This window comes from Ornithodoros turicata, chromosome 3, assembly GCF_037126465.1.
Source record: "Ornithodoros turicata isolate Travis chromosome 3, ASM3712646v1, whole genome shotgun sequence".
NCBI classification, from domain to species: domain Eukaryota; kingdom Metazoa; phylum Arthropoda; class Arachnida; order Ixodida; family Argasidae; genus Ornithodoros; species Ornithodoros turicata.
Genome location: NC_088203.1, coordinates 58,454,832 through 58,468,064, shown reverse-complemented (window position 1 = coordinate 58,468,064; position 13,233 = coordinate 58,454,832). Strand labels below are relative to the sequence as shown.

The window sequence follows — 13,233 nt, the reverse complement described above, 5'->3', positions numbered from 1 at the left end:
GAGGTGGGGAATGTATGAAAGCGTAATATAATGACACAAGTGTATGGAGTGGAAAAAAATATTTGACCTTGGATAACGCATGAAGGCCGTAAGCCGCACGCTGACATATGTTTGAGATGTGTGCTGTGAACTTTAAATGGGTATCTAACGTTACTCCCAGGAACGTTACCTTGCCAGTAGGTAAAAGAGAGCTACCATTTAGCGTTAAAGTTGGCAGCAGCGGTAGTTTCCTCTGAGGGCTATGAAAGAGAATGAATTCAGTTTTTTTATTATTAATAGTTAGCTTGTTGGTGCGGAATATAATGAATGATATAAAATATTGAATAAACTAGAACTCTTATATTCTCTTTACTCATCATCAGTGATCTTCATTACAAAAGCATATCGTGTTAGACTTCTTTGTTTGCGTTTCACACACTGGGTACACGAGGGCCAAAATGACAAAGTCACAACTGTTTCAAGCTCCAAATAGTCCTGTTGCAATTTGAAGACCATACGTGGAGCTGCATTTTTTGGAACATGCTCCACATAACAAGCATGACAAAGTCAGCACTGGATAGCAGGACCCCGTCCCCAAGCAGCTTTTCTCACACTGCAGTTGTATTCAACAAAAGCATGTGAGTGCTGGAGAAGGACATTCAGTTTGGCACAACCGCGCCTGCAAATAATCAGAACAAATAAAGGAAGAAGCAAACAAACATAGAAGGGCTGTACTTCAAAAAGAGATAAGTCCTGTGTCTCAAGGAGGTGTTACCACTTTCTAAGTAACTTGATTGATTAAGGTTACATCACTACCTGATTAACTGTCGTAACGAGTGTGATGTAATTGCGTGAAGTAATTATTTGGGCTGCTTCGGTGTGTCCATATTTGCGAGGCAAAGCACCGCTGTCGTTTACTAAAAGACTCTTTCTAAGGCGATGCTTGACATAAATCATACTAAACGCATACACGGCTAAAACAACGGCTGTGACTCTACAGAACGATCTCTTTCTGCCATGCGAGTATATCTTTTCCCGGGCCGTTCTTTATGGAACAATTTTTGTCCAGAACGCAGTACGGGATATTATATACATGGTTGTTGTTAATCTCACGTCGTTTCTTATTGAAATATTGGCTGGGAAACGTGCTGTAGTACAATCCCCAGCGCTGCACTGCTGTGACGGTCTAGTTTCGGAATGCAAAACATAACGTTATTAAGAATCGAAATGCAGGGCACCTGCGAAACACTGTTAGGATACATCAGTATACCGGCACCTTACAAAATTGTGTGATGACAAACAACGATCAATGCTAGCAGCGCAATAAATACTCACAATCTCTGTTGCCTCCCATTGTTTTCTATGGGCACACACAGCACTTTAGGGCCCACCAACATGGCGGCCCGAAGTCACGCCTCTCCCCCACGAGCCCCTCTCCCATGCGCGATCCTTTGCTGGCGCATGCGCAGCGCAACTGATTTTCCTTTTTTTTCAAGTCTTTCTTGTTTTGGATGCGATCCGTTATCCAAGCCATCCCAGTGTCAGACGAAGTCGAAGTCATCGAAGCCTTGTTGTTGATAGTGTGCGGGAACTTGTGGTCGCTGAAGTGCTGCTAAAAAGTGTCGTATTTCTTACTTGTGAAAGAAATTACGTGCTGAACTGTGCGCAGTACTTCCAGATCCGCTGGGCTACATTTTAGGTATGTATGAAGGTATGACAGCTTTTCTTTGAGATCGTTATTCAATCCTTATCGTTGCAATGGCGTGGTGGATCTACACAAAGCTTCCACGAGATATTTGTTCTGTTGTCTGTTTCAAGAAAGCGTATGCGATTCACGTGAACCAATTGTGTTAATAAAAGTTACTTAGCTGCATGACATCAAATTCTCGTTTGCTTAATGTTGAATGGAAACGACGGAACAGTGAATGATGAAAGATGAAAGTCACTGAAAAGGTTAGCCAGCTGTAGGGATCGAACCCACATCTTCTGGATTGCCGGTCCAGGGCTCTGTATCTGTCCCCTCTATGTTGTTCCAGCCTCAGAACATCAGTTTATCTCTTGACGGAACAGTGTTTACGAAACAGTGTTTTGATCCTACGTTGACGCGGTCCATTTGAAGTCTGGCAATCGACCTACCTGTTAGCCATGAACGTAGAGTCCCATAACGTGTCCATGATGCATTCATAACGACTTTCTGTGGGCCCTTGAAAATGCGTATTGGGTGAGTCGCATGTAATGTCATTGTCGTCGTAAGCATTGTATTTTTATTTGCAAGCAGTTCGTTATTAATTTCTTATTTAATTTTTGTTGTAACTCGTAACCGTTTAGCTGTCATGACAAAGGGCAGGAACATTGTCAATCTACTGTGTCAGAGCTTCCTGTTCCCAGTAGTTTTCTCCTCCATTGGTAGAAGGGCAAGGACTGTACATAATTACAATAATGAAACCCGAGACACAGAAGACAACACAATTTCAAACACAGCAATTCTTTAATGACACGAACCTAAATGTCCAGAAACTTCCTGAGGCGTGGGAAGGGGAAGCTGAAGGGACACTTCTGCAATGCCCTCTCCTCCTTTCTATGTATAGAGATACTTGGATGAACAGGAAAATGCTGAGATAAAAAATTCAAATTGAAACATTCCTCTCAAGCCCCCGACTTCTTCGAATTTCAGCATGTTTTCTAAATGTCTTTGGAGACCATAAATAGAAAATGTCGGATTCTGTGACAAAACGTGGGAAAGCAGAGTCGGTAATATGCGTGAAAATGTGAACATCAAAGACCGTATCTCACCGACCTTTGGCGTCTCATATGTGAAAAATATCCTTAGCTGCCATCGTCTATGATACGTGACAAACATGGCCGCTGACCCAGCTTACCCGAGCCGACAGCTGAGGTCAGCCGCCACATAGCACTAAAACCCCCATGAAATCACGAGGAATCATCCGATATGTGAAACTACACAATATTGTGCGTGTCTGTCATTCTCTCTCATTCTTTTGGCCATGATCACAAGGTTGACTTTATAGCCAAAAGCAAAAAAAGTTAGCCAGTGTTTCCAGAAAGCAAGGCTGTACTACTTCAGGCCAGAAGTTACCAGTGGAGGTATAAAAAGCAAGAAGAGCAAAACACACGAATAGGTTGGGAACATGTGGGAATTTTCCACAGTGCATATGTGCAAGTGTCAAGTGTGCTATACAGGGTGTCCCAGAAAATGTGTCATTGAATTCTAATAAAAAACTACGCCACATAGAATCATGCGGTCAATGGCATTTGTTCTTATTAGGTTTTTTGCCACCTCCTGATGTGCATGTCATGTAACCTAAGTTTAATTATGTAAATTTTTGTGAACTCAGAAATTTGCCAAGTAAGGTCACTTTTTTACCTCACCGTCATGAAGAGCGTGCCGAATTTACTCAAGTTCATGATAATTGGCTGTGACATTTAGGATCTATCCTATTGGGAAAAAGTAGCTGAATATCATGCTTCTCGGGGCACTTCAGTAGAACGCGCGATGACTTTTTGAGCACAATCGCTCTCGGTCCGACAAAAGGAGTTTGGAAACCCAGCCCATAGAATGATGGAAGTGACAGTACCAGAAATTAGGGGAGGGAAGGTGTGGTCCCAGCCGAAGCCGGACGCGATAAGCTATGTCTGTGTCATCGTTTTCTGTTGTGTCGGTGTGGGCTGTGTTTCCAACCTCCATTCGTCGGACTCAGAATGATTTTGCTGAAAAATTTGTCGCGTGCTATCCTCTGTGAGCTCCGAAGAGCATGATTTTCGACAGTTTTTTCCGATACAAAAGCTCCTAAATATTCTTGTCAATTATCATTAATTTGAGTAAATTCGGCACACTCTTCACATTGGTGGGGCACAGCCCCTCGATCGCTCGCTTCGCTTTGTACAGCCTGCCGAATGCCCCCCCCCCCGCACCGGTGATCGGAAAAGTTTGTATTCCTCCCGCATTTTCTGTGAGGGCGCTGACCAACGGGGGATGTCGACGTTTGCTCGCATCCTTGTTTACCACAGGTGTGACACAAACCCGCCATTGTTGTAACTACCCTCAAGCGGGAGCTTTTGGCAAAGCTGCCATCTTGTCCTGGTCGTACGTCATAGAAAATGTCATTTTGAGGTCATGTGACTTTGTTTACATGTCGTTTTGCCGCTTACCGACATATTTCTGTCGTCGTAACGCCAAGAGATGGACATATTTTGCCAGCGTAAACCATGCGGTACTTCTTCCGCAACATGGTAGCCCATTTCTCCTTAGTTTAAGTACATCACATCGGCTCAGTGAGTCTTAACGTGCGGTCGTCGTCACATCTTTTGAAGTTGTCAACACTGCTAGGCCTTATGTGCAAAACTGCGCGTTTTACTGCGAGATTATTGGATGAAAATAATTAACGTGATCATAAGACATCGAAAACGCTGAGCAGAAACAACAACCGCATTGTTTACAAACGGTTTGGCCGCCGATCACAGGCGGTGCCATCTTTGAGGTCACGTGTGCCTTGACGTTTGCTGTGACGTGCGACCAGGACCTGTCCAGGCTGCATTGCGTTGGCCCAGCACGCTTTCGTCAACGGAGCAATACATTGGATACCACCCCTATGTTGTTGGGGTTGGGGCATAAATGCACTTCGCTTCGTTTTCACCAAAATTATCGTTCTGTATGTGCAGTGTGAGGACGGGAGATATAAACTCCGGAAACTGATAAAAAATTTTTCAGTGATTTCTGTGCACGACCTCTTGTAAATATCGCCGACAGCTAGCGGCTTGCAGGGAGCAGTGCTAACGAATTCATGTGCGTCAGGGCTGCTGGTTCACCATGCAGTATAACTGTATGTGTGCCAGCTGTAACGCTGGATCACCGTCACCGAAGTAGCCTAAATTACGATCGAGGGACATCGTATGCCAGCCGTTCTGCGCAGTGCATTTGGAGAAGGTAAAAAACGCGAATGCTACAAGGTGTCAAACACCTCTGTAACAACTGTGTGTGTCATCTGGTAACGTGTTAAGCTGCGCATAAGTTTCACAATGCACATGAACACGAAAAAATGTCTTATTTCCTTTTTAATGCAATGAGAGACAGAAGCAAGTAATCACACATACACACGGAAGCGCGTGGAAGCATCACAGAACAGAACTCTGTTTTACATTAAACATACGCATACAGACATATATAGAATACGTATGTAGGAATATACAGGGTGCCTTTTGTTTAGCCTTTACAGAATTTTTATAGGCTATGAGAGCAGCATTGATGTCGTTTTTGTAGTTGAGTTCTACGGCCATGCGGACATCGTCTCAAAGAAAGGTACAAGATGACTAATTAACTATAATTCATTACTTACCTTTTTAACCAGGGGATTTTGTGCAAAAGCGAGATAGCAGATTGAGAAACTATTCTAGTTGCAAGCCATTTCACGTTTAACAAATCCTGAAACGTGCACGCACGTTAAAATGTCCACACCCTAATTTTGACATGCAAATGAGCCGAAACCGCGGCAACCGGGAAGGCATTGAGTACAGCGCTCATTTCACATCAGAGGGCCATGTGATTTGGAGCGATAGAGATGGTTGGAGTAGGTACCGCTCAGCTAGCCAGATAAACCGCTTTTCGACCCAGATCAGACTCCCTCGTCGGGGGGTGATGCGCTCCTCAGACGTGCTTTTTTGGTTTCGGTTCATCTTCATACCGAAATTCAGCTATGGTTATTTCAGGCACACGCTTCTCTCTGGATTTAAAAAAAAATAGAATGGCCTTCAATGAGGATTGTCTCACGTTCTCTTATCACACTTTTGCAATAAATTTCCTAATTAAGTTAATTAATGAATTTCTAGTAATCCGTGATCTTGAAATTACACACTCTCTTCCAGAGGATGCCCGCCCGGTCGTAGAATGTATCACGAAGCGAGTGCGACATGTCTGGAATTAAGTAGAGACACGAGGTCCTGAATAAAAAAAGGCAGATAGAAGGGTTTGTTGTTTGTTCTTTTTTTTTTCCTTGGCACCGAAAAAATTGCTTAAATTTTTCAGTCCCAATCCCTGCGCCGACTGCGCTGTCTTGGTGCTTTTGCTGGGTTTTTGGCTCAGAATGCATGATACCCGGTTGCAACATGCCACCACGGCGACAGGAATATCACTCGGAAATAACACGCCGCCAAAACAACAGAAAATAGTAACAAACGTTCTGGCGAAATATAATGCATAAACAAGGCCTAAATATCAGCAAAACATATGCCTGTTTGAGTTAGACCAAATAAAAGCTATTCCACATTTTATTTGGATGACGAACAACTCAGTGAACAATCGACAGTTTGTTTAACTATTTTTTGAATTTCTCCTGAAAAGAATATTCCAGAAAGCTGTTCTTTTTACATTTTTAATTATTTTCTGTTCGTTTATTTGCATACAATACACGCCAAACCAATTTCTCAAGCAGGAGGTGCTGTGTATGAATGAGTCAGAATAGCACAAGCGCATACAACCGCAACCATATGATAAAATGAAAATTACATGCACGAAGACAGGTATAGTTATACCCCGGAAACAACTAAGAAAAAAAGCCACTTTCGTAGGTAGAAAGTGAAGAATTAAGAAGAAAAGACGTTTGAGCCTCTGTTCACGGCATATTATTAGAAGATACGAAGGCAGAAAAATAGGCGATGTCAAGTTGCCGGTGATGAGTCGATCAAAGAGTGATATTATTGGACTAAGACTTGCTCTCTAATGTTCTCTGATGAGAACTTTCTAACTCTCTCGATGAGAACTCTCTAAATCATAGAAAAGTAAAAATTTTGGACATTTCACATCCCTATGCGCAAGTCGTTTAATTGGGAACATAATATTGCAGACCGAAACCCCGTGGAAGCAACTAAGATTCCTTCGGGGAACCCCCGCTCCGTCGCACCCCTAACGTGGAAATGTGGAGATTCCTCCGTCACGCTTTTTCTATTGTTCTCTCCCCACATCGGCAGGCCGTACCAAAGGAGCGAAGAGGAGCGATCGAGGGGCCGTGGGTGGGGTAAAACAGTGACTTTTACTTGGCAAATTTCCGAGTTCAGTTCGCAAAAATTTACATAATTAAACTGAGGTTACATAACGTAAGAACAAATGCCGTTGACTGCATGATTTTATGTGGCATAGTTTTGTATTAAAATTCGATGACACGTTTTCCGGGACACCCTGTATGACCTTCTGGGGATAGCTGCACAAGAATCCCATCCAGGGATCACACATGCAGGCATATCTATATCCTGGGATTGCAAAAAGGCAGAAGAAAAGGCTCCAGATTTCAAACCTGACTATCAAGCAAACCAGAAATAATTTTAATGCCCATTGTTGTGTTCCACTGACAGATCATGGGTGCCTTCAAGCACAGCTCTATGGGCAGGTAATGCAATCGAACTGAGTTTTTATCGTCTGCAATCCAAAACCGGCTGCAATTGAGGGGGCACTCATGGCAGTTATTTGGTGTTTCTTTTTAATGATTTGGTTAAATGGGGCAGTGTCAGTATTTTTACCATGTTGCTAATAGAACAGGATCTGGGAAACTGGAGACTGGTGTGATTGCTATCGGCCGATAGCGTGAATTAGTATGCCGTCATGGGCGCAGTAACCGTCTGCGAATAACTGTAGAAGGTCCTCTATGCGCTAGATAAAGTATGGATCACCTTACCGCCTGGCACTATGCACATAAACGGCGCCAGAATCTCCGGTTGAGGGTTTAAAGATAGGAGACTCGCGACAATACATCCATGCCACTCAAAGTGATCGGCAGCAGCTTTCCGCATAAAATAAAGTATAACAGAAAACGACTATTTATATTGTAGCTGCTGCAATGCAGCAGGAAGCCATTGCAACAAATAATTTTCTTGTAGGATGTTTCAAAAAGCACAAATACAACACAACATCTGCCATTCCCATGACTGGCCCGAGCGGGAGCTGATACCGGGTTCCGATTGCGGCTCCCGTTGTCCCTAAGCCAACTTTTTGATGCATGACCAGAAGGCTATCAAGGGACCGTGATGCTACTGAAACACACACTGCTTTCCGAGAGTGACAGAATGAGCCTGCCCAGTCAAGGAAGCAAGTGTAGCACTAAAGGTTGCACTGTTATTCTTTGAGCGATAGAATGACATCAATAACAAATGCACAATTGATGGTGCTATTGTCCATGTAGAAAACTCGATTACTCATAATTACTTCAGTAGGCATTGGTAACAGACATTTTTAGAAACTAAATCATCATAAATATGAGCGCACAGAGGGTGCGTTTCTCGTTAGTATGACAATTTTCTTTGACTGAAAGAGATGGGAATGACGGCCGCCATATTAATGAGGGTTCACTGTTATTAAGTATGATACTAAGTATCTCCACTAACTACTATATTTACGAATGCACTGTTTTACTTACCTTATCTGACAGTGCCTTGTCTTTTTCAGTGTGTCACAAGGGGCAGTGAAATGCAAGAGCTACTAGTGGTTGCATGGTGCTATGTGAACGACTACTGAACATTTTTGAGGAGGAACATTGTGCTGTGTCATCATTGCTGGATATGCATGTACATTCTGTGTTATTTATGCATCCTTTGAAAATGCCACAAAACTCTTCACCACCAGTCAAGACCACCAGGTAAGTTTAACTTCTTTCTAGATTTCCTTTTCTTGCAAGTATTTGCTATTGATAAGCAACACTCTTAGCCAACTTGTCAGCTCGTAGTATATTGTATTGCAGAGCAGCAGGCTAGCACACTTTTACACTTCCCATGTGTGTTACAATGGGAGAGCCTGAGACTTATTTTTGCCCTTGAAAGCCTAAAGTGTAACATTTGTGTTATTACCCTGCAGATTTCACTTCACCACCATGCCAATCATTCATTACAATTTTATCTACAAGTAGTATTATCTGCCGCAATATACAGTGTCCCAGCTAAATGTATACATAATTCTTAACAATAGATATATCAGTTTTTCGGAGATGAAATCAATTGTAATATAGTATATGCTGAAGGGCACACCGTGGAAGGACTCCTAAGGCAATGTCTTATATTAACTTTCGACAGTTAACTTTCTAATTATGAAAGCTACTAGGTTGTCCCAATGAAAACGTCTGGTCTTCGGTCCCCTGATATCGTTGCAGTTTTGAGAACAAAAACCTGCTTGGTAGGTCGTCTGCAAAAAATTTATGAAGGAGAAAACCATTCTGTTCTTTATTTTGTTCATTGTGCATCTTCAGAGACATGTCTTCCCTTATCCCCATGCAAGCATTATTTATTATTAAGCTGCAAACATGAGAAGGATTTAACTACGATGCAGACACATTTCGCATGACCATTGGGATAACTTGTGCAATGGCACGAAATGCTCGACACACAGTAAGAACTTGTTAATTGTAGAGGAGACCTTTTTTGTTCTGGTGTGGAAGCAGCATGCAGGTCATGCCTATAGTACCAGATGCTAGCTGGGACTCTGCACCCGGATGAATTTCCTTTCAGAATATGCATGTGACGTGGTCCTTTTGGTCATACGAGGTCTGCACAGCACATCTATTGGAGGAACTTCAACAGCCTGATATCTGTACGGTGCATAATGCTTGCTTTTCGGGTACCATTAGAGATCTGTTTCAGTCTCGGAACAGTGAGAAGCTTCTGGTGTTCTGAATTCTCTCCACGCCTCTTGTACAGCCTACTTGTGCAGTTTCTAACGTGATTTGCACACTCATTCTCCTGTACTAGGTACCGATATCGTACACCTGTCATGATTTGGTGGTATACAGAGGAGTCCTGTAAGAGGTGTCCGGTACTGAAGTTCATCAACTTCCTCGCTCATCTGAAATCCTTGAACAATCCTTGAAATCTTCGAATCCTTGATATCTGCTTCGTTCCTGCTTCGTAGCTTTTGTTCCCGAATACAGCTCACGGACCTCTCTACAATGCACACATCTATTTTCACACAGATTGTTCTGTATTTGTAAACAGTTTGGTGTTACCACAGATGGCAGTTGAAAAAAAAATCAATTGCGCATTGCAAATCAGGACTCTAGCCAATGGCTGACGGAAAGCCAAAAAAATTACATTAATACACTATTGTGTTGCAGCTCATGAGTTCACTATATGTTCCAGTATTATGGTTGCTAATTCAGCAGTACTGACTCACCAGGCCAAGTGCATCTCATCTTCGTAGGAACGATTATTTGATTATTCCTGGCACATCCGGGCTCGAGAGAGGTTCTTCCAGACTTGAATACCCAGACCCAATGCACATTTAGGAGCATCATTCACACCCATCCATTTTTCATAATAAACCACTGGTGTGGGCTCAGGAATGGGGTCCATAGTAAGTTCCTTTGCACCCGTCACATTTGGTAATAAATGCAGACCACAGACTGACTCTTCTTCCACTTTGAAAGGTGAATCGTTCTCCAAACCTTGCCGGACAAACATGTTGTTCTATTTCATGAAGACTGTTCAAGAAACATGCTGGTGAAATTAGTTTTCATCTAAGAATAGAGTCTTCTTGTGTTTGCACTGGCATGCTGGTTTCTGAGGGAAGGTCTGACAAGTCTTCCATTTCTGCCATACCAAGTGCACAGCCATGTGTTGTTTGGTGAAGCAGTAGCTAAATGTAGCATCACACAGGATGGCCTGCTTGACGGTTCTTGTGTCGCTCTTGCTTCCACTGGCTGATTCTCGGATCCCTGTGCTAGCGGTCCGTCAATGACTACGAGGTCTTCTAAATGGGGCGATCCACATGCATTGCGTGACAGCTCCAGGGTGTGTATGCATGAAGCTGTCACTTCCGCATTTGCCCAAGTGCATCGTACGCCCATGTACTGCACACAATCTCACCTGCAGTGTGATTTCCATTGTTTCTGACAGCATTCTGATAAGAAAATGTACAGGTGAGACGAGACATTACAGAGACGTTTTCAGCCGCTGAAGCAATGTATACGTATCGTCTGCATTTCACAAGTTGCCGGCACGATTTCCGCCGAGAAATTTTCGGTTTCTTCTGAATCTTGCTTCTTCCAGACATAGTCTTCTTGCAGACAACAAGTTCTCAACGTGAAAGTGCACGATCAAAACGAACACACCATGACGACGACAGCCATTACAGAATGATGTACACGCCAGCCCCTGCTGACCAACACTTTGTAGTATGATCCAGTTCCAGTTTGATATTCGCCTGGAGAAGTTTTGGTGTCGCCACCTCGCGGGGAGTAGCCTGTGACGTCAAGCGTTGGATGCGAGGCAGGAGGGCAGACGACGCATAGCTCTTGAGAGCTTGTGTTGCGTATGTGGCGTTTGCATACAACTGTGCTGGTACAACTCTGACACTATGTATAGGTTGACTCACGCGTTAAATGCAGAACCAAAAAGAAGTGGACTAGTATCAGGAGACAAAATTGCATTTGTATCAAGCAAGAACTTGGGGAGGGGGGGAGGCGTGTCTGTAAGGCATACGAGATGCTGAACAAGAGATAAACTGATGTTCTGAGGCTGGAACAACATATAGGCTGTTTTCCGCAAACTCAAGTTCAGACAGGAATAACAAAAGTCCAGTCAACATACTTTTTGTGTATGAGAAAAATTTCCTCAGCTTTAGTAGGAACTTTGACAAGGCTACTTTGCTAAATTAGTAGCAAACTGTCTATTTTTCTTTAGCACAAACCTGTAAAATGACTCATGTACCGATGTAGGTTCAACAGGCATAGCAATAGTGAAGTGCCTAAAATATGACATTTACTGGGTTCAAGGCAGACATGTACAAGATACTAAAAAATGTATTTAAGATAAGATAATAAATGCTAACGTTAGAATGTAATTAAGATAGAATATAAGTACATGGAAATTAAAGTAATTAAGATAGAGTATAAAATACTTCAAAAAGTATTTGAAATAGAAGTAAGATACTCGAGTACCTCTCTCAAATCAGGCAGTCTTGCGTTTGAAGCATACACTTTATTTGCCTGCAGTAGCAATTGCATTTCAAAATGGTCGTCTTACATCTCCCCCCCCCCCTTTCTCTGCAAAACATGACCCGCTATATTGAACAGGCGTTCCACGCGTGCACTGGAAGGCACAGCACTGTTATATCTTAAGAGTTCACGTAGTGGAGGATACTTCATCAGTGCTGTGGTTTCGGTGTCTCCGTCGTCCACGTACCTGTGCACTTCTTGTACGGCGCTGTTGTCCCTTTCCGAGCCTCCGAAGGCAGTGCTGTCGAAAGCGAAAAAATCTTCATCTGTGGCTGCCTTGTTCGGTGTTATGACATTATTTGCTGTTGAGTCTTTGCTCGACACGTGCGCAAGCTCTTCCTTGAACCGCTCCAGACGCTGCCTCCGCCGGGCGTCCGCAACCCAATATAACTTAAACTGCGGCAGCAGTATCGCACTTAGCACCAAGAAGTTGTCGTCCATGGCGCTCCCAAAGCTGCAAACAATATTAATGGATGCGGAATGATTTTCTATTTATCCTTGAATGCAAAAAGTCACCGGTCATTGGTCAATGCGGCAAGTCGCCGCTATGTGATATGAATCACCTAAACCCCGCGCACTACACAAGCCGCCGCTGTGTGATAGAAGTCATCTAAACAGAAGATGACAAAGGGATACCACATAACTCCACTAAGTATATGTGACCCAGAACAAGGCAAACTTTTTGCAGGTCCCTACTCGTCAGAGCGTCAGCTATTCAAGACATGCCGGGAGTGCTTCCAGCCCTGCAGATGCTCCTTTACGACTAGTGGAACACTCGTGACAGTGCTGGCGGAGTGTCACCTGGGTCACACCTTTCAGTGGACGAGTCAGCCACACATGGGCAAAAAGGCAGTAGGGAATGCCTTGCTTTCTGCTGCACTTCTGTATAGCGACTCGAGCCCCACCTGCACTTTACGCATGCTGAGGCAAATGCGTGTCCAGGTGCTCACAGATCGCCAGTATTACCGGTATCAGGGTGCTTACCTATTCCCTACGGTCAATAAGGTATGAATAATTGGCATAAAACAACGTGGATTGAAGCATCTGGTCGTTGTAGAGTCTTCATGTTGTACTTTTATGATGCTCACTCTGGACTGGAACTGCCCACTCTGGAATTTTGCCCACCTATGATGCCTCGCCAGAGATTGAGTAGATTGGGGGCACACGTCTTGGCCACACATCCGACAGCAGTGTTGAGGATATGAATCTGCACATTTGACTGAAGGCCTAACTTTAAACCATAATTGCGGCTTCCGAGTTCATTTAGCAA

At 43.4% G+C, this 13,233-nt stretch overlaps 1 protein-coding gene across 3 annotated transcripts in view; it reads left to right on the top strand.

Moving 5' to 3' along the window:
- Positions 1 to 1,535: 1,535 nt before the first annotated feature.
- Positions 1,536 to 13,233, top strand: part of LOC135388505 (uncharacterized) — a 32,287-nt gene continuing 20,589 nt past the window's right edge. Inside the window, exons 1-3 of one of the 3 annotated variants that reach the window (XM_064618086.1) lie at positions 1,536 to 1,678; positions 8,429 to 8,618; positions 12,652 to 12,968. In XM_064618086.1, the coding sequence (XP_064474156.1) occupies positions 12,801 to 12,968 (168 nt within the window). In that variant the 5' untranslated portion in view covers positions 1,536 to 1,678; positions 8,429 to 8,618; positions 12,652 to 12,800. Of the gene's footprint in view, positions 1,691 to 8,428; positions 8,619 to 12,651; positions 12,969 to 13,233 lie in introns of all 3 variants that reach the window. The other 2 variants (XR_010421430.1, XR_010421431.1) reach the window with 2 other exon arrangements.